We start from the raw sequence: 25129 nt of genomic DNA, 5'->3' as shown, positions 1-25129 counted from the left end.
CCGAGCTTCTGGGAAAAGGGGAAGATGGTTGCTTCATCCCTCCTGTCCAGAGGCCAGTCTCTGGGGGCTGTCCCCTGGAAGGGGCGGAAAAGACTGGCTCCGCCCACTTTCTCCTTTCTAGGAACTGAGGTCATACTAAGGAGGGGGTCTGGGTCAAAGCTCTGTCAGACCTGTGGCTGACGTGAAAGGAAAGTCTTTTGGTGACTGATCCCACACCAACCTGATTCTTGCCACACTAGGTGTTCAGAGAGCAAAAGAGAAGCGATCTTCTTCCACTCACGTCCCCGTAGGGAAGTTTGTCTCCTAGCTGGAGATGCCTACTTTTGCTATCATAGGGCCCTGCTGCCAAGCTCTCTTATAGCATCCACCAGGCTCTGCCCTGTGAAACTGGTCCCTGGGACTGGAACTCCTTTTGCCTAGGAAGGTCCCAGTACCTCAGGCTGCAGACAGATGACATCAGCATCCAGGCCCTCAAACTGGCTCCACCTGCCAGTCCCTGACCAGCCTGCTCTACCAGGTCTTCTCACACCCCTCAGCATACTGCAGCCCCATCTGTCTCTCTTTCCAGCTGTTCCACAGCCCCCAGTATGAGTGGGATGTCTCTGTTTCTTCTAAGTTTGAAATTAAGGGAGTCACAAGAGAAACAATGTCTTGTTTTCCCCTCCCAGTTTGGAAGTTTCGGGAAGGCTTAGGTCTTTGGGTTCAGGTCTGGGTGTGCAGAGGGCTCCTCTCCAGGGTACCTGGTATCCCCTTCTTTCACAGAGAGTGTCTCATCAGCTGGAGGTAAGCATTTCACCTCATTTGCAGCCTGGAATTCTTCTTGAGAATCCAGACCAACCGGCTCCAGGAACCTACCCTCTGTACTACTCTCCAGCTCCAGCTCCAGCTCCAGCTCCAGCTCCAGCTCCAGCTCCAGCTCCAGCTCTGGGTGAACCGTCAGAGATGTCATTAAAACAGCCCAAAGGCAGAGCAGAGCCAGACATCTTTAGGGAGGCTCTGGCCCTGTTTGTGGCACCACCAGCCAGGACCTCTTCACTCCATCCCATAAGGTACGATCAAAAATAGTGAAAATAGGGTTGGCCCAAACAAACAAACAAACAAACAACCCCAAAAATCCACAAAGCAGTACAATGGCAGCAGTCTGTTTGGAAATGTGTCCTGTACAGGGGTATCTTGGGGAGTAGGAACAGAAGCTCCACGGTCTACATAGACACTGACTTTTATGGTTTGTTTTGAAATGGTCTCACATATAGCCCAGGTAGACTTTGAGCTCACAGTAATCCTCCTGCTTTAGCCTCCCAAGTGCTGGGATTACAGAAGAGGGCTGACAGACTAAGCATCCTGTGAGTTTTTCCCTGTCCAGCTGGCAAGCCCTGGAACCTAGCAGACTTCCAACGCAATACCAGTGGAGATCAAAACTCAAGGCAGGTGTGAGGCGGGTCAACCAAAGGGCTTCACTCTGACACTGTTTGTGTTATCACTTGGGATACAAGAAGAGGCGGGGTTTCAAGGGGCGGGGTACGTGAGCACGTGTGCCCAAGCAGATTCCAGTGAGACAGGAAAATGCCTGGTTTGCTACACTCTTCTTGTTTTAATCAGTCATCCTCTTTTTTCCCACTATGCCAAGTTTGACTCAGTGCCCCAACCCCTGAGCCACTCCCTGGAGGCCTTGTTCCCTGCGGCTTTCAAAGTCACAACAGTGTGGTGGGGTACACCTCAGGAGTAGACTCCCATCTAAATACCTTGGCAAGTTGAGGCCAAACCTCTGTTTAATCATTCTATATTAATACAGAAACAGGAAAAGGGCTAAACCACTAAAGCAAGGTGTTTAGTATCTGGCTTCAGCACACAGAGCTCAGCAACCCTGGGCAGGTCGGAACAGTTTCTTCATCAGTTCAAATGTTCTAATCATCCTCATCCTGCGTGTAAGAGGATCAAATGGGACCAAGGGTTCCCAAGGGCTTTTCAACCATAGAATGTAATCCACGGGGGCCAATATTGTCATTTTAACCGGGTAGGGCAAGATGCCCTGACACATTCTTCCTCAAACACTAAGGTCCTGAGCCTACTCGGTTATGAATAAAATGGGGGTCAGGGAAGAAAGTCTAAAAGTGGCAGACTCACAGGAGAAAGGTTCACAGTCTCTTCCAGCTAGAGACAGTTGTTCTGGCGCTCAGCCTAAACCACCTGATTCCAATTCCTATCCCAACCTCAAGCTCAGGCTAGCCCAAAACTGATGGTGAACTCAAATCCAGCCCTGGTCCTGATCAGCCGGAAACACTGAGGTTCTTGGTAGAATCACAGGACAGTGGACCCACACCCCAAAGCCCCTCCCTTCCTTTTTCCAAAATGCATAGTGGTAGTAATGGAGGTAGTATTGTCATGGCAGCAGTAATGGTAGCTTGGCGGCCTAGAGGGGCCTCTCCATTCTTTATTCAGTCCCAATAAGTTAAAGGGTGAGGGTGAGACAGGGCCTCCTAGGTGAGGATGCTGCTGACAGACGGTAGCATCTCAGCCAAACGCTCCTGGATGCCTTCTTCTTGGCACAGAGAGTTGCCCTGCAGGTCGAGGAGGACTAGCTTGGGGCAGGAGGCAAGAGTCTGAAGTGCTGCAGACCGTTGGAGGCCTTGGGTGGTAGAGTCAAGGAAAGCTCAGTAGCTCTACCCCACCCATTGTCTGCTACCGGACACCCCCACGCTGGAAGCTGCTGCTTGGAAGCAAGTCTGATGGTATCTTACACGCTGCCCTGGGGAAAATAAAGCCCTTAGCAGAGACTGTAGAATGTCTGGCTGAAGAGGACCTCCTGGGATCATAAAGAGGTGGAGAGGGCTGTCAAGTGGCCCTTAGTATTTATAAGTGGCCATGTAGACAGGTGGGTCAAAGATGTTTGAAACCCTTGATTTCAAAAGGGATCAAAGGATTTTTAAAAATATGGACCTTTCTGATTTCTAGACTACTCTGTGGTTCCTGAGAATCTCTACAGGCTGCCTGTCTGTGAACTCTGCCTTGTGGAAGTCACACTCTACAGAACTCCAGAGTAAAAGTTAATAATAGTCACAGTCAGCCCCAGGCTATCATCTCCCCTCAGCTCACCCTGCCCAAGCCCTGTTTCCTGTCCTGCCTTGAGATGACCCTGTCTGTGTATGTGGTTTGTCCCTTGGCAGCCTGCTCCTTGCCCTGTGAGCTGTCTGCTGTCTGTGTCTGCGGTTTGTCCCCCTGCAGCCTGCTTCTTGCCCTGTGAGCTGTCTGCAAAGTAGACTGAAGGGAGGATACGATTATTACACAGTAACAGCTCCTGCAGCCGGGGAAGGTTAGCCACGCCATCCAAGTTCTCCAGGACATTATCACTGGCCTGCAGCACCTGAGGAGCAGGAAGTTGGGGAAACACAAGGTCAAACAGGCAGCCTGAGACCAGTACAAGCCATGGAAGAGCCCAAAGTGACCAGCTTAGGCGTGTAAAAAAGCTCTCAGGGCCAGCCTGGGTAGTCAAGGGGGGGTGGCAAAGCGGTTACCTGCAGGGGTCAGAGGTCAGGAGGTCCTGCTATAACATAGGCAAACATCTGAGTCACCCCAGACAGAATGGGAGGGATAGATACTTTACCTCAAGACAGCGCAGAGCAGCCAGGGCTGGGGGCAAGGCTCGGAGACGATTATGGGACAGGTCAAGATGAGTGACCAAGAGCAGTTGTTCCAGATGGCAGAGCACTGTCAGATCCTAGGAGTGGGGGGGGGGGGGGGAGTGAGAAACTCAGCAAGAGCTTGGACATCTTTAGCCATCTGTTCTGTGTTTCAAAAAACCTTACAGGACCGTTGTTAGAGGCTAGCCTCATGTAAGAAACAAATAGCCCAGTACACAGGAGTATATCCTATGTCAGGGACAGGGGACAGACAGATGGTTACAGAGGAGAGGCCAGTGAGAGGAGACAGGGAAAGCTGATTGTGGGGGCAGAGGAGAGTGGCAAGTCCTGCAGCAAACATAAAGGAAGGAATGGGCCTGTGCTGGGCTGCAGTGGGTGAGGCAAAACGGACTTGTTAAGATGACTAGAAACACAAAAGGCAGAGCCTGGACAGCTTTCAGAAATCTCTAGAAACAATTTAGGTTTTAGGTTCTAGGGGCTTGATCCACTGTGAGAAGCATAGGGATGCACAGATGGGTGGTAAAAGGCTCTTTTTGGTTTTGGGTTTTGTTTGTTTGTTTTCAGCACTGGGAATTGAACCTAGGGCTTTACCAATGAGTTACACATTCCTAGTCCAGCTTTGATGATTCAGGATTTAAAACCAAAGAACAAGCAAGATGAAGTACTGACTGACAGGAAGTGAGACCTAGCGAAAGAGCAGGCTAAAAGAAAGACGGTGGAGTCGACCTGGTGGGGAAGCTAGCGGGAGGAAGGGACCTCGGGAAGGGGCCCCTGCTGAGCCCCTACCTTGTGAGCCAGGTGCAGCACACGCACGTCGGCATACTCCATCTTGAGAACACTATTTTCTAGCAAGAACTTGCTGCGCAGGTCATCCAAGTAGGCTGTTCTCATTGGGTCCACAGCCTGGTGGGGAAGAAGCAGGCAGTTATGGGGGTCACCTGCCTTCTAAGGGCCCACTGGGCCTCCCTTGGCCTGTCCTCCCCCAGGCCCAACTTGCTTTGAGGGTATTGAAGTACTGCAGTGTTTCTTTCTCATAGAGGAGGGGGTCCAGAGCCCGCATCAGCAGGATGATTGTCAGCAGGCACCCTAGGGAGAAGGTGGAAAAAGGTTTACAGTCTCTTGAGACCCGTGCTCAAGGAGGTTCCCTGGACAGGCTTTCTAGGTGTGGTTCTTGGGAGCTGGCTCAGGGGAGCATCTCACATTTATTCTCAGGCTCCAGCTCCTGCAGCTCCTTACAGGATTCAAGCTCGGACTGTAACACTGTGGACTTTTCTACTGACAGCTCACACCTGAGAGCAGGAAGGTTACAGAAGGTATGTTGCCGACAGCCCAGAGTTCTAAGCCATCCTCCTTCCCCCAGGCCCATGCCTCCTGTCCCAACTGCCCGGTGTCCAGAACCCCTCTCTTTGACCATGGGCACCTTGTCATCACCTGAATAGCTGTTCATCAGTGGCTGAGTCTCGGCACCAGCACTCCTGGCGGCCTAGGGGAAAGGTTAAGTAGTAGGATGGGACACTGTGGGGAGAGGAGAGAGAAGGCCTGGGGAACTGGTGTGGTGAGAGGAGCTTTAGATAGCATCACCTTTTAGAAGGACACACTCCTTCTGGGCATCACTTCCTGTCCAGATGACACGAAATGAGTGCTGGGGCAAGTGGTCATTGAGAGAGGCAGCCGGGAGGTCACAGAGCTGAGAGCACTGGGTCAAGGAAATATGCTACCTCACTGCTTTTCTGACTGCCCCACCCTAGTCCTGCCCCAGGCCCTCATTTCTGTTCCACCAATCCTGGGATACCCAGACATGGCTGGGTCGGTTCCTGCCATCTGGAGTCCTCCACTCCACACTCAAAGGTGCCTCATCAACCATGAGTAGCAAGGTCCCCATCCTGGAGCCCACCTGCCACGGGGAACAAAGAGAGATCTATCAGCTCTAACAGCCTCAGATTCAGGGTCTCATGATGCACTTAATAAAACCACTTGACTCACTATCAGGGGACGAGAAAAGCAGACTGACAGACAGGCCTCTTCCCGGCTCACATGCAGGCAGCACAGAACATCGTGAGGCTCCGCTAGGGAGAGAGACAGCCGTGGTTTGCCCAAATCTTCTTTGTTTCTTTCTAAGTCTCAAACATCCTGCCCTTTCCGCACTGCTTACCCCGACCCAGGAGCCAGCGGTGATAGAACCAGGCACTCTGATCATTGGGGTCAGTAAAGAAGGCATTTTGTACCAACTCCAGCTCTGTGGGGCCAGGAAGATATGGGGCTGCGTCAGCATGTTGGTAGGTTCCTAGACACTTGTACCCTGGCCTTACACATGTGTCAGTAAGAAGCAGGAGCTTAATAAGGCGGTTCAGAGCAGGGTTAGACAGGCATCAGGACTGGGGTGGTCCTGCAGAATCCTTGCCAGAATCCTCTAGGCCACTGGTCCTCAGCCTGCCTAACCTGCTACCCTTTAATGCAGTTCCTCATGTTGTGGTGAGCCCCCCTCCATCCTCCCAATCATAAAATCATTTTCGTTGCTACTTCGTATCTGTAATTTTGTTATTACTATGAATCATAATGTAAATATCTGGTATTTCTGATGATACTAGGCGATCCCTGTGAAAAGGCTTGGTCAACTACCAAAGGGGTTGCAACCCACAGGTTGAGAGCTGCTGGTCTAGGCCCACTCACCTTTCAGCAGTACATTTTCAGGAAGCCGTCCCTGGGGGCCAGAGTCTGGCTGGGGGTGCAGCTGGGGCAAGAGGCAGGAGCGGTAATGCCAGGAGGAATAGTTGGAGAAGTTCCGGGTAATGAGGCTGTCAGTGAAGGCTAGCTCTTCTGCAGGGGCCACAGCAGCCTGTGCAGCTACAAATCGCCGATAGTCCCAGCAATGAACTAGGGAGGTTGAGGGAGGGAGCCTACCTCAGAAGCAGGACAAAGAGGAGCTAGTTCACTGATAGCCCCCAGAATTCCCTCAGAGAGCCCTATGATACCTCGATGTAAGCAACATAGACTGCATCTGGCTCTGGCACTACCAAAGTGGATGCTGGTGCTGGATCCTGCATATCCCTCCCCACTCTGAGGACCTAGTACTAGGATATGGGACACATGAGGTTTGTAGGGACAGGACTATGGACACGTACAGTTCCGCTCATCAGCCTCGAGGAATCGAGCACACAACTCCAGCTCCCGGGCCCAGTTGGGCTCAGGCAGGCGGCTTAGCAGCCAGCAGCGGTGGTGCCAAGTGCCATAGGACTTAGGGTTCACACGCAGACAGCTCTCTAGGAAGCCTAGTTCTGCCTTCACAAGAGCAGCCAACTCCTCAGGGGACCTGTACCCCAAAAGAAAGGAGGTTAGAGTTTTCCAACACTCAACCCCAATATCTCCTTCCCTTTTTGTATCTGGTCCCCCCCCCCCCCCCCCCACACACACACACTACTCTATCTCTGTGCCCAGATACTCCAGCCCTCATCCAGTTCTGCACCCAGGCAAAGCCAGGGCAGTGACATGAACTACTACATACTTCTGGGTTTCTAGCTGCTGGAGCACTTCTCTGCGACAGTTCCAGAGGGTGGCAAAATCAGGGTTGGCTCCCAGAATCTGGCTTGTCAATTCTAGCACTGATTCATCCAGCTCGCCAGCCTGCCGCTGAGAAGACAGGTTATAGGTCAGAGACCACAGCATTTCCCCAGCTCTAGGCTAAACATTATGAACTCAGAACCACTCAACAGTGGCACTATGCAACAGGTACTATGCAAAACCTTACACAGCCTAACAGGTATTTTCTCACTTAATTTTTGCAATGCTCTTACGCAGGATGTGCAATCAATAGTTCCATTTTACAGATGAGCAAACTAAAGACAGTTTCAGTGACTCGACCAAGGCAATACAGCAACAGACAGAATCCCGATTTAGAGCCCTGCAGTTTGACTCTAGGGTCAAGCTTTTGTCCTCTGTGTTATCAATTCGGGATTGGGACTACCTCTGAGGGCCCCACCTTCTGGAAGACAGCTTGAGTGGCTGACTGGTAGAGCTTTAGCTTCTGCTCCCGTTCTAGCCTTTTGGCCTCTGCCTGCTCTTCGGACGTCTTCACCTTCAGGCGCCCATGCTACAGGGACAGATAGGAGGATATGAATGCAGATTGCCTTGCAAGGGCAGACTTGCAGAAGCCCCGCCGAGACAGCCACGCGGGATGAGGGCATGGACATGCAGGGGCAAGGGCTGAACTCAGGGTTCTCACCATGGTTTCCGCTCAGCGTTGGGGACAGGGGAGGGGTCCAGAGGTAACCCGTTCAGTCTGCGGAGAGAGATGTCAATCACAGAACCCCGCCCACACAGCCCCGCCCCCAGGTGGTTCCCGGAAGCTGCCAGCAGGTCCAGGCTAAGGATCCCCGTGTGTAAAAGCGGGCTGGCGGCTGGCACTGTGAGGTCAGGAGGAAGCGCTCACCACAACCCCGGCCTCGGTTCCCACAGATCTTTCCGAAGCCCCACCTGCCAGGGCCGCCAGGACCGCCAAGGCCGAGGCACACGCCGCGCAGGGACAGAGCAGTGCCCGCCCGCCCCGCGGACCCTTGCACCCCCTCCTCCACGGGCGAACCCACCTGCGCTGGGAGGAGGTGCCAGGACGTGCGACTCCGGCCGCCACCGAGTCCCAGCGTGGCTAGAGCGGCTCCGTGCCGTGCGAGGTGCGGAGACGAGGCGCTGCGCTCCCTGCAGGCCTGGCGAGGAAGCTGCGTGTGTTGTCAACAAGTTTCTGTTAGTGTCCAAGTGTGTGTGTGTGCGCGCATGACTGAAGAATGTGGACAGGCTCTTCTCATTAGCTACTCAAACTGCAGCTTGAAGGGACTAGTATCGGCTCAGGACACCCCAAGACCAAGTTCTCAGGACAAAAGAGCTTTTCTTGCCCTAGAGGGACAAAGTTTAGGAATAAGAGGCAAGAGACGAGATGGAGAAGAGGAAAGGGAAGAGGGAAGAGGGGGAACAGGTATTTCTCCCAGAGAGGAGACAGACATGGCCCATAGGAAAAATGGCAGTTTATAAAGGTAAAAGGGGAAATCCTCTGTTAGGATGAGGTGATTAATCTTAATAATGGGATAAAGGAGTGGACCTTGGTGGCTAGCTTTAGGAACTCAATCTCACGGTTTTTAGCAAGGAAGAGGGAATGGGGAGAAGGACAAGGCCTGGCAGAGCCATGTTTGCCATGCTCAGGCTGGCTAGAGGTGCTTCCCAGCCTAGGTGAAGAAGTTTCTCCAGCAACCTGATATCAGCAAGTTCTGGCTGTCAAAAATTCTCAGGTTCCTTCCTGTTCTCTTGATTTCATCTACATTCATGGTTACTATCATGGTTACTATCTGGAAGATGATGGCACCCAAATCTCTCTCCAGTCCAGATGTCCACAAGCATAATGATAGTAGCACTTATATATCAGTATATGTATGTATGATATAGTCACAAGCCAGAGGCAGTGCTGCTGTTTGTAATGCTAGCCTCTCAGGGGGCGACTCAGGAGGTTCTAGAGTTTAAGATAATAGTGAGATTTCTAATTTTAAAAAATTGAATATCACCTGGCAGTGGTGGTGCACACTTTTGATTCCAGCACTCAAGAGGCAGAGGTAGGTGGTTCTCTGAGTTAGAGGCCATCCTGGCTTACAGAGCAAATTCTAGAATAGCCAGGGCTACATAGAGAAACCTTGTCTCAAAAAAAAAAAAAAAAAAAAAAAAAAGAAAAGAGAAAAAAGAAAAAAGAAAAGAAAAAAGAAAAAATGGAGTATCACCTATATGTCCCAGAGATATTTCAAACTATAAAAGCTAAAAGACACTGTCTGGTCTTTCCTACCTGAGTGCCGGCTTTATCTTCATTGTTGTACTAAATGGCAGTGTTCTCATGGCTTTTCAGTCTCCCTTTAATAACCAGTCCAGTCCAGTTGCCTCTAAGGCTGTTGAAATGTTCATCCTAGTAGTGTCTTCTCTCTATCATTCATCTTGAGCCATGATGACAAATTTAAAGTATCCACTATCTACCCAGCCCTTTTCTAGGTCCTGTAACATATTTTAGAAGAAAGGGGATGCTTTTTCCCGCCCTGTGTACTTCAGTCCCAGTGTGGGAAACAGCTAAGTTACTGTTATCTTCGCTCCTGGCACTGTGATGGGAGCTCTGTATTTTTGATGCGTGTGAACACTCACATGACAACACACACACACACACACACGACCACATGTAGAGGCCAAAGCAAAGTGATTACAAACATGACTCAACCTAACTTGGTGGCTGGCACCCATAATCCCAGCACTTGGGAGGCTGAGGCAGGAGGGCCCTGAGTCTGAAGTTAGCCTGGGCTATGTACTAAGACGCTAAGTGAACAAGTTAGAAGGCTGGATTGGATGTCTTGGAAAACACCTGAAACCTCAAGACATGGGAAGAGAGAGAGAATCCCAAGTTCAAGGCCAGCCTGGGTTAGAAAAGGAGTTCCAGGTTAGTTTTGGCTTTGTAGTCTCAAATAACTAAATAAATAAACCAAAACAATAACAACAACAATAACAACAACAACAACAACAACAACAAATAATAGAAGAAAAATTTATATAGATGCTTGAGTTGATATTGTGATTAAATAAACTATCAGTGTGAAGTGCTTTGAATAATGACTATATTGAATAAATGCTCAGTAAATAATAATATAGCAAAGATATTATAGTTATTAATTTTAATTTTCCTGACAAACATGCAAGAAACAGAGGTCCCAAAAGAGTACTAGCTTGCTGAGGACCAGCCAAGCAGCAGTAAGTAGCCAGGTAAGACTGAGCCATGATCCTGGGCGAGTCTCCCTCAACATCCATTTTTTTGTGTTGCTGTTTGTTACTTACAGATCTTGTTTCTTGTTCTATAGGCACTCAGACATGCAACCAGATACCAGGAATACAGATGCCAATGGGGAAGGTTTGCCAAATACAGTGTTACATCATAGTCACTAAGGGAGGAGGGAAGGGGGCGGGTGAAGGTTGAGGTAAGCACGGGAGACTATTTAATAATTAGCAATCTTGAAACTGGCAAAGCTGAGTCAGGCAGGCTTGAGAGGAAGTGAGTCTTGTGAAAAACATCTGCATTCAAAAAGGTAGGGCCTGTGTTTTGGAAAGAGAAGGCAGAGAGGGCATTTCAGACATGTGTGGCGTGCAGCTGGGGGTGAGAAACCAAACAGACTTAGCTGGCTGGCAGAGAGAAGCTAAGCCAGGTGCCCTCACAGATAAGAATAAAAGAACTGATGACAAGCCTCTTACTTAGTGGCAAGAGGAGTTGTCGTGAGTTATATTTGGCCTTCTCCACAAGGTAGTGGGAAGCAGGCAGCTGTGCTCTGATATTTGCAGAGATTTTCCTGCTTGTTGTGAAAGCAATGATTTGAACATCAGTAGAGACTACTCAGCTTGCTCCAAGCACTATGGGCATACGTAGGTATCATCACCCACATCACACAATGAGGAAACAAAGAGGGGGTGGAGGGCATGGGCACACACAGTATTTCCAGGACCCTGAGCAGTCAGAGACCAAATGTGGGTTGGAAGGAAGGGACCATGAGCCTGTGTGTCAAAGCTGGGCTGGCAGCCATGCTCCAGAGGTAAAGGGAGTAAGGAAGAGGCAGGCATTGAAACTGGGGTCCTCTGTGTGTATTTAACCACTGATCTTCACCATCAGGCCTGGCCTGCCACAGACTGCTAGGCTCCAGGGATCCAGTGCCAGACAAAACAACCAACCCAAACTATGCCAAAACCAAAACTAATTTCTGCTGTCTTAGAGGTTATGGTTAGGGAAGCCCTGTGTAATATAATGCTCTGTGGCAGTGTGAGGTGTCTCACGTTCAATCCCCAAACTCCGGAAGCAAATGCAGGTGGATATTTATGAGTTTATCCCTGGTTTACACAGTGAGGTCCATGTGCCACCACACCAAGGCTACATAGTGAGACCATGTTCCAAAACACCCAACCAACCAACCAACCAACCAACCAACCAACCAAAAAAACTACAGGATCTTTCACTAATTCTGGAGCTCAACACCTCAGCCAACTGTCCTGAAGCTCCTGCACTATTCCCTCACCCCCATGCAGAGATTGCAGGTGAATCCAGGTTTTTTACATGGGTGCTGGATATCTGAACTCAGGTTTTCACATTTGTATAGCAAGCACTGAAGGTCATAGGGTCCTGTTGGTATTGAGCAAACAGTGCGAATGAACTATGCTCTTAGCTGTCTGACTTTCTTTTTTTTTTTCTTTTTTTTTTCGAGACAGGGTTTCTCTGTGTAGCCCTGGCTGTCCTGGAACTCACTCTGTAGACCAGGCTGGCCTCAAACTCAGAAATCCTCCTGCATCTGCCTCCCAAGTGCTGGGATTAAAGGCGTGTGCCACCACTGCTTGACAGTGAAAAACATTCATACTCTGCATTGTCTCAAACAGTTGCCTTAGTCCCATGCTGAAGTGCAGCTAATACAATCGAAGAATTTAATTCTTTTTCTTTCTTTCTTCCTTTTTAAATTTGTTTTTCAAGACAGGGTTTCTCTGTATAGCTCTCGCTGTTCTGGAACTTACATTGTAGGCCAACTTGACCTGGAACTCAGAGATTCACCTGTTTCTGTCTCCCGAGTTCTGGGATTAAAGGTGCACACCATCACCACTACCCAATTGAATTGTTATTTTCTGAAAAATTGGAAGCCAGGCAGTGGTGGCACACACCTTTGATCCCAGCACAGGCACACGGGAATCAGAGACAGATTGATCTGTGAGTTGGAGACCAGCCTGGTTTAAACAGAGTGAGTTTCAGGACAAACAGGGCTACACAGAGACACCCTGACTTGAAACAACCAAGAAAAGAAGAGGAGGAGGAGGAAGAAGAAGAGGGAGGGAAAAAGAGAGGCAGAGAAAGAGAGAAGGAGAGAAAGAGAGAAGGAGAGAAAGAGAGAAGGAGAGAAAGAGAGAAGGAGAGAGAGATATTAAATAGCTCCTGGGATGTCTAGGCAAGAATTGACTAGGAATGGAATATGTCAGATCTCTTGTGAGTCTTGAGCTTGAGAGGGACAAGAGCCCATGGGAGCCTGAAGAAGGGACACCCCACTGTAACTGTCCTGGCAGGAAAGAAGATACATTACCTCTTTCTTGATTGGTATACTGGGGACAGGCGACTGAGCATAGCTGTTTGGCATAGCCGGAGTCCAGGCTTTGAACCTAAAACTCCAGTAGTGTTTCCTGGATTCAAGTTAAGCTAAAAGCACTTCCTAGAAATCTCATTGTTGATATGTAATAAGTTTTCCCCTTAAACTTCTGGTGTTTCTTTTATTCTTCCTACAATTGCCAAGGAAGAATAACACACACAGACCTTAAGCGTACACACATCATACGGTTGCAGAGCTGATCCTTCTGTTAAGATTCTCCCAGGCACAGAGGAGAGACTGGGTTAGAGAGGAGCTAGGAATATAGGGAGTAGGGATGGTGATTAGAAACTGCTCAGTGGAATACAGACAGAACACGGCAGTCAGAGCCAAGTGGGCGGGGAGAAGGCTAGCTGTCAGACCAGCCTTGTGGTAGGCAGTCGGATGGGCCGGACAAGAGCTATGACTGGATAATAAAGAAGGTGGACTTCCACGATGGCTGGTTTCTCCTTCACCCTCCTCTCCTGAAACAAAACCCTTGCAACTTCAAACAAAGGCCTGGTAGACTTTCTCTCCCAGCAATAAGGCTCCCTGTCTGTGGAGCAGGCTAAGATCAAGGCTAGACCTTATACATTTAGTCCAAATCTGTCAACCTACCAGCCTCGCTATTTTTATTCAGATTGATCAACCCTAAATTGGGGGAGGAAGACTTTCCTCAAAGACCCTTAAGACCCCCAGACCTCAAGATCAGACTGGCCTTCTGCTTTGCAGATGGTCTTTCTCTCTGTGTGCATGCTGTACGTGCTTCCTCCCCCGGTGAAATGTCTTTATTTACTGGCTCCTTTTGCCCACTGTCTGCTGCGCTTAAGATTTCTCCTGCTGCTACCTATTGAGCTCAAGATTTTTCTCACCCTTTGATTCTTTAACTGGCAGAGAAAACGAACCCAGTCAAGATGCCTAGATGGTAACAGGTGTGCTTCCAGGGCGGGGAAGGGCATGGGCTTCTGAGGAATGACAAGAAGGGCCGGAGTACATAGGATCAGGCTACTCCAACCAAGATTTGGTAGGTCAGCAATTTGTAAAGGAGACACCTGAGAACTCACGGTTTCCACCGAGCTGCTGGAATGTGGTGGGGAGGGTGGCGTGAGAGTGGAAAGGGCCACTCTACTCTTTTGGGTTTGATGTGGGGTGCCCTGAGGCAGAAGAAACAGTTGCCTGGAGAGAGGTCAGAGCAGAAGAGGTCAGCGTGGGTGTCAGGCATGTGCACATAGTAATTACATGGTGGCAGGGAATGTGCCATTCAGGGAGAAGGGAGATGAGGGAACCCACAAATGAGTTTTGGTAGAGTCGTGGTTAGGGCAGGGCTGGGAGTGCTGGATGGAGCAGCTTCACTGGAGAAGCAGAGAAAGAAGTGAACCATGGAAAGAGAGAGCCATTATTTTCCCAAAGTCATTATTCATGGCCATAATCACAGCTGGGTGCTCTACAGCTGGTGTGGCAGGGAGATGACTCTGCTGGAGGCTGTGTGCTCAGAGGTGACAGAGCCTGGTGTCCAGCAGCCTGTCAGACTGCTAGAGGTGTGTTGGATCCCTGGAGCTGGAGTTACAGGTAGCTGTGAGCTACCTGATGTGGATGCTGAACTGAACGCTGAACGCTGGTCCTCTGCAAGAGGAGTGCGAGTTCCTAACTCCTGGCCACTTTTCCAGTTCCTGTATTTCTCCAGTGAGAACGCAGATTCATTATGAAGGACTCTATTCATTAGGGCTGGCCAAAGGTAGATTGGGTCTCAATGAATGCTGGTTAATGTACTGTCTATGAGATAATGAATAAAGCCAGGCAGTGGTGGCACAGACCTTTAATCCCAGCACTCAGAAGGCAGAGGCAGGCAGATCTTTAAGTTCAAGGCCAGCTTGCACTGTAGATTGAGTTCCAGGACAGACAGGGTTACACAAAGAAACCCTGTCTCAAAAAAAGGAAAAAGAAAGGAAAAAAGCAAGCAAGCAAGAAAGAAAGACAAAGAAAGAGGTAATAGAAGACACTCAGAGACAAGTGTTTCCTGTCCTGAACTTTTCAAGATTCTGATGGCTGAGACGGACAAAGGGAGCGGATGACTCAGAGCTCACGAATGTCCTCATTTCACTCCTTCCATCAGAGTTCTGAGGTTTTTTGAATACTTGGATTCTTTCTAGCGTCCTGACACCCCAGTTCCTTCTGAGTCAGCCTGGCAAAATCTCTCGATGACCAATGGCATTCCGCTGTGCACACAGCATACATCCTGGCTAGGGAAGGAGAGGGAATAGCCTTGCCAGTGGATAAAGGGGCCCAGCCCAAGGGCTGGGCCTAAAAGCCAAATGGACCCTACAGGGAAAGTCCCTGCGGCAGGGAATCCTAGCTCACCTAGGAAGTGGTAGGCCTGACTCAGCTGCCGTCTTTGAGGAAGAGGTCAAGGAAAAGAAGCCGGGGAAATCAGACTGAAAAGCTCTAAAGACTCCTGGAGCCAGAACTTGAGCCTCTGCCATGGGAGCTAGACTCCACATTGTGGTTGATGAAGCTGACGAATTTGCTTAAAATTGTGCTGAAGGGTTGGGAATATGGCCATGATACCTATTGCCTGGCAGCCTGACAAAGCTGTGGAACAACTTTAGAATGGCACTGGTAAATTTAATTTAGGGCACATGCAATGTTAGTACCAGGAAGCAAGATTCAGTAGGAGCCAAGGAACAGGATGAGAGACTGTGGGCACTTGGGGACATGTGAGCTCTGTGACTGGGAGGTAAGCTCAAAGGGTAAGTGTTTGCTCTTTCCTGTCCCATCCATTCACTGTACACTAGTAACTGAGGGCCTTGGGCTGGACACACAGCACAGGGGATATGGCCATGAGACAAACAGATATAATCCCTGCTTTAGGAGTTTATGGCCTAAAGCAGGGTCATCCAAGTGAACCTTCTGGCTGACGGAAATAATCCCACAAGCAAAGGCATGTGGTGCTGGGTGTGCTGAGTTGGGAGACCACTGTCTAGGAATAAAGTGGGATTCTTGCAAGAAGAGAGCCCAGAGGTGGGCTGGCTTGGGGCTTGTTTGCACACCTTCCCTGTGCCTGTTGGCACCAGATCCTATGGTGCTGTGACTACATTCTAGTTCATCATGTGAGGTGCAGAGCCCTGCTTCCATTTCTGCTGTAAACTACCCAAAGAGATTCATTTGCCTGCATTTCCCTTCCCCATCAAGGTTCCTTCACTATAGCAGTTACTCAGTAAACATATAATTCAGCTAGTCCTTCATCAACCCAAATGATTGGTTACCAGCACAGTTCCACAAAGTGATCCAAGATAAGATTCCTTCTCTCATAGATCTACATTCTAGCCAGGGAAACAGACTTTGTAGAAGGAAGTGTATACAACAGATGACTTCAGAGCATCGGAAGCATCCAGAGAAATCAAACCCTATACTGAAGCACAGCTGGCTGGGCTTTGTAACTCCACTTCGAAAGGAGTGGAAAGATAGAACACTTGCTATGGGACTGGAGAGATGGCTCAGAGGTTAAGAACACTGACTGCTCTTCTAGAAGTCCTGAGTTCAGTTCCCAGCAACCACATGGTGGCTCACAACTATCTGTAATAGGATCTGATGTCCTCTTCCGGTGTGTCTGAAGAGAGTGACAGTGTAGTCACATACATTAAAAAAAAAAAAAAAGAAGAAGAAGAACACTTGCTGTTCTTCCAGGGGACCTGGGTTCAGTGCCCAGAACCCATGTTGGGTGGCTCACAACTTCCTGTAACTCTAGAGCCAGAAGATCCAACGTTCCTGGCATCTATGGGCATCTGCACATTGGCAGTATAGACTCACATATACACATAAATAAATCTTTATAAAAAAGAAAGCTAAGTACTACTAAAGATGTCTTAAAAGGCTATAGGGAAACATTATTTTATATGCTTACTTTAAAATACATATATAAGGAGCTAGAGAGATGCCTCAGCTGATAAGAGCACTGGCTGCTCTTCCAAAGGACCGAGGTTCAATTTTCAGCACTCACATGGTTCAAACCATCTGAAACTGCAGTACTATAGTATCTGACATCGTGTTCTGGTTTCCGTGTCCACTGTATGCTTGTGATACACAGACACACATCCAGGCAAAATACCCATTGTGTAAAAATAAAAGCAAATTTAATTATACATGTATATGAGCATATGTGTTACATATATACACATTTGTATGTTTATATGTTTGTGTATTCACACACACATATATGTATGTGAAATATATATACATACTGGGATAGTTAGTCTCATGTCAACTTGACACACAAACTAGAGTTATCTTAAAGGAGAAAACCTCAATTGAGAAAATGCCTCCATAAGATCCAGCTGTAAGACATTTTCCTTTCTAACCTCTCCCCCAATACCTCCCATACACAGAGACAGGGTTTCTCTGTGTAGCCCTGGCTGTCCTATAACTCACTCTGTAGACCAGGCTGGCCTTGAACTCACAGAGATCCATCCTAGCTATAAAGCCTATGAACCACAACAATGACTGGCCTGGCAAGATATCCCCAATGGTGCAATAGTGGCACTTAAACCTTGGGTGTAACCAATAACTGAGAAACTATCTAACTGGACTCAAGCATGCTCGATAGGAGGAAATTCATTCCTGGTATTGTAAACCCAACCAACTGCCACTGATTGGAGGGTCATAGACCCCAGAAGAGAACCTACTACTGCCATCCTCCTAAACAAATATAGTTTCTAACAATGTTCTAAATGCTTGCCTTGTAACCACAGACAAGTTGTACCTTTGCCTCTCACCTTTTCTTTTTTCTAATTGGCAGGGATCCTATAGAGACCCTCAACTGGTCAAAATACAGAGAATAAGTGACCGTTATACATTTATGGTGCAACCCCCTTCACCTAAGGCTCAAGAGAAATTATGGAAGAGGAACAGAAGACAATAGCCAGAGAAGCAGGACACCTGCTGCCAGATGGTGTCTTCTAGACATATGACAGGGAAGCCGCACCCATGAAATCTCAGCAACATGGTCACCTATACAACATGCATAATGCCAGTGCCAACAGGGGGAGTCTCACAAAGTCCTGCCCCTAGAGGAAGAGATACAGTGAATTGAAGGCTGCTGAGGGAGGGAGAGTTCATTTCCTTCAGGGATGAGTCCGAGATAGGTCATCCAACCCCAAGTGGTCGTTCCTAAACACGTGTACATACAAGTAACATTAAAAGGGCTGAGCAGGTGTTTTAGATATGATATATATGTATGTGATTATAATTAAAGAAGAGGTCATGAATTTGAGAGGGGTTTGGGAGGAATGGGAGAAAATTGGAGGAGGAGAGAGAAGGGTGGAAAAGATGTAAATATAGCACGCATGTATGAGATTCTCAAAAGAAAACAATAGCCAGGTGTGGTGCTGGATGCTTTCAATCCCCGCATTTGGGAGGTAGGGGCAGGCAGACCTCTGTGAGCTTGAGGCCAGCCTAGTTTATAGATGGACTTTCAGGAAAACCGGGGCTGAATATTTGGTGAGCCATGGCAGGTAGAGCAAGACAGGTTGTACCTCCCTGGGCTAGTGAGGGATTAGGAGAGAGGTTGGGCATATCAGGAGTGATGACAAGCACATAGGCCGGTGACTCAGGTGGGGTGGGTATTCTAGTTCTCACAGGAGCACCGGAGGGAGCAAACGGGGAGTGGTGCGGAAGATCTCCCAGTAAGGAAGGACGCTCGCTTGGGGTTGCTGACGGGAGCAAGGCTGTGTCGCTTCGTTTCCCTTATATGCCATGACTCAGGCCAGAGCTTTGGCCCAGAGATAGAGAGACTGGAAGAGCCCCAAGAGACACTCATAGCTGATAGCCCTATTGACTGGGAAGTAATCTCCCAATCCCCAGGTTCCTGAGCAGGCAAGAAGGACTGATGTGTTCTAGGAGACAGGAACTCTCAGAAGGCTAGTTAGCACTTGGGAGGATCCTGCCACAGGCTGCCAACCCACCTGAGAGAAGGAGGGCCTCTCATCATTGGTTCTCACTGGACCTGTGAGGTTGAGGTTAGCCACACTCTGGATGGCTTAGCACTATTCAGTTCTGTGCTTCGGGACAGACTTCTGTGTGTGGGAAAGGTAGCAACACGGGGAGTAGGAATGAGAGCCCCAAGACTCAGTGCCGGCTTGGGGTATGGTTTCCCAGTCTCGGGGGTGTGGTTTTTCAGTGAGAAATGGATAAGGACATCCATATCTCTCATACTAGTCAAGACCCAAGGGGGTGACACAGGAAAAAGTTCCCAGAAGGGGAGCAAAATCAAGGTCAGAAAACCCAGAAGCTTCTAGAAGGCTGAGCTGCACTTTGCAGGATGAATTATGGAGGCAGAACTGGGTCTGGAAGTTGGGCTGTGGGCCTGAGGGCCCTGGAAAGTGAGTGGTACTACTAGAGACTTGCTCAAGCAGAGGCCCAGAGGAAAGAAAGAGTGGTGGGACTTAGGGATGGTCAAGGCTGAACTTGGCCAGGAGGTCCTGGAGGTGAATAAACTGATTTCGTTCAGTTGTCTACTAACCTCAGCACTCCCTCTGCAGAAAACAAAAAAGCTCTCCCAAGCCCAAACCGAACAGAAAGCTAAGCACCAGAGACCCAACACAGGGGAAAGAGCTTGTATTCCAGGATTACGTGTATTTGGTTGAACCCAGTCTCTTCTGTTGCAGAGAGCTGCAATGCTGGGCAAGTTGCTCAGCTCCTCTACGCCGTGGTTTCCTTTACTGCAAAGCACTGCTTTACAGGGCAGGCGAAAAGATGGAGTGGGGTTGTTGGGAAGAAGCAAAAGAAACGTATTCTAAGTACCACCATTTCATTTTCAGTCTCCATTTAATCATAGGGCAGAGTCCCAAGCCCTAGAGAGCTGGGGACTTCCCAGTAGCCGAACAGCTTCTGTTGTAAACAGTTGTCTGAGCCCAGACATCTCAGGGACAACTCCATCTTGCTGGCAGGGTCAAAAAAGTTCATGTTCCCAGGCCTAGAAATGAACATCCATTCCATTTCTTCAAATGTTTTCTTAATTGTCTGTTAACTGGTAAGGAATACAGAAACTGCTGTTATCTAAACCAAGGTGCCTAAGTTGTAAAACTATAGAACCAATGGCCCGTTGTGCCCTAATTAACCACATGCAGCTGACCTGCTCCTTTGTCCCCTTATCACTCTGAGCTCTGGACCTAATGTCTAGGAGAATGAATTAAGGACCCTGAAGCCAGGTGCCCTACATACAGTCCAGTCTCCAACAGGTACTGCCTTGCTTAACCCATAACGTCAAAAGACAATTAGATAACGCTGCAGCTCTTCTCAGCTACCCCTTGCTTTGTGTTCCAATCCTTTAAAAATATTGTACAATATCCCTTCCGGGACTTGGCTCAGATGCCAAACTGGCTGTCTCCCTGAGTGCTCAGAAAATAAAGCTTTCGTTTTTAAGCATCTGATCTGAAGGGAGTTTTCTCGGCTTCCATCCCAAACCCGACAAGGTCTAAGTAGTCACTTCACTGCAAGCTCCTAATAAACTCTGGCTGTTCGTTTGTGCTAAAGTGACAGTAAAGTTGAGTCACCCATGTTCCTCAAGCACAGGCTCTTTGAGGGAGGCTCAGACCATGTCTGTTTCTGCTTTTATGTTTCTTCTGGAACTACCTCTCCAACAAGAGGAACTTAAAGACCTCCTCACTGGACCGGGCCTAGTACTTGCTGACAGAGGTTACATGAAGATGCCCCATTTCTTCTCTCTGCCTCTTTCCCAACATTCCCTGCAGGACCAAGGAAAGGGCTTCTCCTGATTCCCCATTATCAAGGTAAGTGCAGGTGACTTCCAGTTCATCTCCATTCCTAGTTCTCTAGGGCAGGCAGACCCAGTGATTCCTTGGCTTAACTCTAAGCAGAGCCTGGAGCTGAACCCTGGCTAGGGACACCTGCTCATCTGCCACACCTGGCCTTGGCTGAATCCCCTGGGTGCTGTGGGGTAAGAGCAGTAGACAACACTCTTGGCACAAGAGAGCTCTGCCCATCCTAGTGCTTTCTGCTGCTGTGATAAACACCATGTCCAAAAGCAGCTTGAGGAGGAAAGGGCTTATTTGAGTTTACACTGTCACACTGGAGTCCAGCATTCACAGGGAAGCCAAGGCAGGAACTGAAGCAGATTATAGAGGCGAAGGCTGCTTATTGCTTGGTTCTCATGCCTTGCTCAGCTTGTTTATGATACAAACCCTGCAGCACCTGCCGGGGGTGGGGGGCACCATCCACAGTGAGCTGGGCTCTCCCACATCTAACATTAATCAGGAAGATGGCCCTCAGACATGCCCATAGCTAAACTGACAGAGGCAATATCTCAGTTAAGGTTTCTTATTTTCAGTTGACCCTCTTTTCAGTTTGGGTCACATAGATAAAGCTAGCCAGCATACTGTTTGAATCCCTGTACTAGGAGACTTAAGACCAGAGTCTATCATAGTGCCTGGCATCTGAAGGCCATGTCGTTAGAGTGACCCCAGCTCTCCTTGAAGCGCCTCCTTGAGAAAGCTCAGTGTTGCTTGGAAGTTTGCTTTGTGTTCCAGCCTGACCTGATAACTGGCCTTGACCGATTCCCAGGCCATTTACTAAAGAGAGCAACAGCTGGGGATGTACCTCTTCCAAGCAGGGGCATGTCTCAAGGACCTGAGAGCCCGTCCTTTGAAATGGACTCAAGAGAAGGAAGAGGCCCCTTCGGGTCTCTGAGGATGGAGTCCTGACCCAGATGTCCTCCACCTAACAAACACAGCTGGCCTGATCACATCCCTAATCTTGATCACTGGGCCAGCCGAGCTCCTGCTTGGCCCTTCCCTCCTTCTCTCCAGTTCAACACCCAGTCTCCCTTTAACATGTCCTAGTGCACACTTGTAATTCCAGCACTTGGAGGCAGAGGTAGAAGGATCTGAACTTAGAAGCCAGACTGGACTAGTTTCAAGTCAGACTGAGGTCTATAGTAATATCTTGTCTTAAAAACCCAAGCAACCAACCTCCTGAAATGACAAGTTCCCCCCCACCCCCACCCTAGAAACCAGAAGCAGCTCTTCTTCTAACGGTCTGCATGAACTGAACAAGATCTGTTTTCTGTTTACACTGCTATAAAACCATTATCTGTAATCACCTGCAGTTTCCGACTTTCGATTTAGCCATTTCTTTATTGTTCCTCTTTAGTAATGTTTACTTACATAATCACAACCTGTTGTTACAATCAAAGGTCAAAACCAAACATGAAAATGGAAATAGAGGCTACATTTAAAAAATGAAAAGCAAATCCGCCTAATGCTTGCCTGTGTTGAAATCTCTCTTCCTCCTCTGTCTGTCTGTCTGTCTCTCTCCCTCTCTCTCCTTCTCTCCTTCCTTTCCTCTTTCTTCTTTTCCATTTCTCTTCATTTTGAGGCAGGGTCTTCTTATGTATACAGAACGACAAATGACCTAGAACTTAATATGTAGCCTAAGCTGGTCACTTACTGGGAGGACATAGATGCTCCACTGAGTTCAACTTCAGTTGTTTACTTTTGATCCATCCCAGCCCCTCCTTAGTTCCTGTTCATTCCTGGGGCAAATCTAAATCTCCTTTGCAGCTCAGCATGAGGCTGTGGACATGATCCTCAGATGAAAACACCCATACCATGTACTGAAGGGTTGGTGGGGGCAGGAGGAGCTTAGATGTGTCAGGAGGGAACTCAGGGCAGACAGAGATGGACATTGATACTCTTAGTTCCCCAAAGACAGGAACACAGGCAGAAGTAAACTTACCAGAAAAAGGTGTGGTGGAAAAGAATGTCATAACTCAGTAGTGATTCCTTCTGTTCTTTAGCATCCTAACCCTCTCCTGGGTCTCAGCATGTTTGTCTCCCCTGACACCTCACCCGCCTCAAGACAGGGTCTCTCCACATAGCCCTGGCTATCCTGGAAATCACTATGTATTCATTATGTAGACCAGGTTGTCCTTGAACCCACAGAGATCCTCCTGCCTCTACCTTCCAAACACTGGTATTAAAGGCATGCACAACCAAGCATGGCTTATTGCTTCTTGATAGCTAAAAGCACTTTGAGAGCTGGACCTTTGTCTGTAAGCTTGCCAGTGAGTGCTTGTCTCTTCTAGCCCAGGGCTGGGCATGGACAAGGATGCCATGAACATTGGCTGACTGGGAGATTGAGTTAGAGAAATATTCCAGTGGAGGGGGTGGTGGTGAAGTGCAGGTAGTGGAGCTAGGGTTAGGGGGAGCAGGGGGAGGGGATAAGGCAGGGTTCATAAAAGAGGAGCTTTACAGAAGGGATGGACCAACCTAGAGAGTGAAGGCCTTGGACTGAGGGTGACTGAAGAGAGGCTATGGTAGCATTGGGTTCTCTATTATTATTATTATTATTATTATTATTATTATTATTATTATTATTATTATTTTGTTTGTTTGTTTTTGGTTTTTCAAGGTAGGGTTTCTCTGTGAAACCCTGGTTGTCCTGGAACTCACTTTGTAGACCAGGCTGGGCTTGAACTCACAGAGATCCACCTGCCTCCCAAGTGCTGGGTGTGCCACTAACACCCAGCATTGGGCTTTCTGAGACCATCTGGAGGTTCTCTTCCTTCAGGAACAGAAAACCAAACAGCTGAAAGGACCAGATCTCCTAAGCCATGCCTCAAAGGTGGTGTCAAGGTCTCTGAGTGTCCAGATGGGTAAGATCCAGGAAAAGAAAGTTTGGGACTCAGCCACCTTTCCTGGATTTGCACACTGGGCTCCGGCTCCTTCCTGACTAACTTGATTTCATGTCTGAAGACTCAGCCCCCAGCCATCTACATTACCTCATCCCTCCCTCAGCTACCAGGAATCTCTATACTTCCACATGGGCCCAAAGGGGCCTTCAGCAGTGGATGGAAACTGGGTGACAATGACATGTCCTCCAAACTCTCAGGCTCAAAGATGGACCTCGTCCATAAGGTGCTTGTTCTGGGGCTGGAGAGATGGCTCAGCGGTTAAGAGCACTGACTGTTCTTCCAGAGGTCCTGAGTTTAAATCCCAGCAACCACATGGTGGCTCACAACCATATGTAATGGGATTTGATGCCCTCTTCTGGTATATCTGAAGACAGGGATGGTGGTACATTAAATAAATAAATAAATAAATAAATAAGTAAATAAATCTTTAAAAAAAAAAAAAAAGGTGCTTGCTCTGTAAGCATAAGGATCTGAGTTCAACACCCAGGCACAGAGCTAGGAGTGGCTGCACTCACTACTCCAAGCGGTGATGAGTAATGGAGACAGGAGGTCTCTAGAGCTAGTGAGACAGCCTGCCTCCTTGAATAAATGAGACCCAAATCCTAGCAGGAGACCCTGTCTCAAGGGACAAGCTGCATGGGTTATGAGTAACATCTGAGGATTTCCTCTGGCCTCTACATGTATGCACATAATAAACACATTGCTACATACTGCCCCCTCAAATCTTCTTTAATTTTTTTCATATATTACACTCCAACTGGTTTCCTTTTCCTCTCCTCTCCTCAGCCCCCCACCTCGTCCCTACCCTCTCCCCCAGATCTACCCGCTACCTACAACCCCTCAGAAAAGAGTAGGCTTTCTAGGGACATCAACCAAACAAGCTACAATAAGACTGGGCACATACCATCACCTCAAGCCTGGATGAGGCAGACCAGTAGGCAGAAAAGGGTCTCACAAGTAGGCAAAAGAGTCAGAGATGGGCCCCCACTCCCACACTGTTAGAAGTTGTAAGGACACTAAGCTACTCGGCCATAACATACATGCAGGGGACCGAGCAGCTATATTCACAATAGCCAGAAACTGGAAACAACCTGGTGTTCTTCAACTGAAGAATGGATAAGGAAAATGTGGTATACGTACACCATGAAGTATTACTCAGCTGTTAAAAACAAACAAACAAACAAAAATAATCATGAAGTTTGTAGGCAAATGGATGGAACTAGGAAAAAAAAAAATCAACAGAAGTGAGGTAACCCAGACCCGAAAGACAAACATGGTAGGTACTCACTTATAAGTGGATATTAGCTGTAAAGTAAAAGATAATCAAATCTTTAAAAACAAACAAGAAGAAAATACAAATAATCTTGGGGCAGGGGTTGGGGTAGCACACACCTTGATCGCAGCACTCAGGAAAGGCAAGCAGATCTTTGAGTTTGAGGCCGGCCTGGTCTACAGAGAGAGTTCCAGGATAGCCTGGGCTATATAGAGAAAAACCACCAAAACAACAACAACAACATAAAACAAAACCTTTCGGAGTCTCAATCCCTTGTTCGGTTCAGCCGTGACTGGTGTCAAGGCCCCACACATTGCACTCCTTACCATTTATTTTTATGTGGACGTATGAATGTTGTCTGAAT

The 25129-nt window shown here is 48.4% G+C and overlaps 1 protein-coding gene across 4 annotated transcripts; it reads right to left on the bottom strand.

Moving 5' to 3' along the window:
- Positions 1 to 2395: 2395 nt before the first annotated feature.
- Rabggta (Rab geranylgeranyltransferase subunit alpha) lies at positions 2396 to 10554 on the bottom strand. Of its 4 annotated transcripts, none has more exons than XM_034499006.2 (18): positions 10482 to 10554; positions 8219 to 8347; positions 7858 to 7914; positions 7615 to 7725; positions 7141 to 7265; positions 6761 to 6948; positions 6309 to 6482; positions 5791 to 5874; positions 5622 to 5704; positions 5431 to 5532; positions 5220 to 5325; positions 5070 to 5121; positions 4839 to 4927; positions 4636 to 4724; positions 4425 to 4541; positions 3602 to 3715; positions 3274 to 3361; positions 2396 to 2626 (listed from the first exon to the last, which is right to left on the bottom strand). In XM_034499006.2, the coding sequence occupies exons 3-18, from the start codon at positions 7858 to 7860 to the stop codon at positions 2478 to 2480; spliced, it is 1674 nt and encodes a 557-aa protein (XP_034354897.1). In that variant the 5' UTR covers positions 7861 to 7914; positions 8219 to 8347; positions 10482 to 10554; the 3' UTR covers positions 2396 to 2477. The 4 variants fall into 4 exon arrangements, with proteins under 4 accessions (XP_034354897.1, XP_034354895.1, XP_076787086.1 ...); XM_034499004.2 differs by having other exon boundaries at positions 6309 to 6512; positions 10482 to 10550; XM_076930971.1 differs by lacking the exons at positions 8219 to 8347; positions 10482 to 10554 and adding an exon at positions 8109 to 8215 and having other exon boundaries at positions 6309 to 6512.
- Between the last annotated feature and the right edge of the window lie 14575 nt (positions 10555 to 25129).

The sequence above is a fragment of the Arvicanthis niloticus genome, chromosome 3 (assembly GCF_011762505.2).
Source record: "Arvicanthis niloticus isolate mArvNil1 chromosome 3, mArvNil1.pat.X, whole genome shotgun sequence".
In the NCBI taxonomy this organism is placed as follows: domain Eukaryota; kingdom Metazoa; phylum Chordata; class Mammalia; order Rodentia; family Muridae; genus Arvicanthis; species Arvicanthis niloticus.
Note: the sequence above shows the minus strand (reverse complement) of the source record. Positions and strands in the feature narration are given on the sequence as shown.

Coding starts and splice junctions, on each gene's coding strand:
- Rabggta (XM_034499004.2), bottom strand. Junction 5,705..5,790: donor CCGCTGGCTCCTGGGTCGGG/GTAAGCAGTGCG, acceptor CTCTCTCCCTAG/CGGAGCCTCACGATGTTCTG. Junction 2,627..3,273: donor GCTGTTACTGTGTAATAATC/GTATCCTCCCTT, acceptor CTACCACCCAAG/GCCTCCAACGGTCTGCAGCA.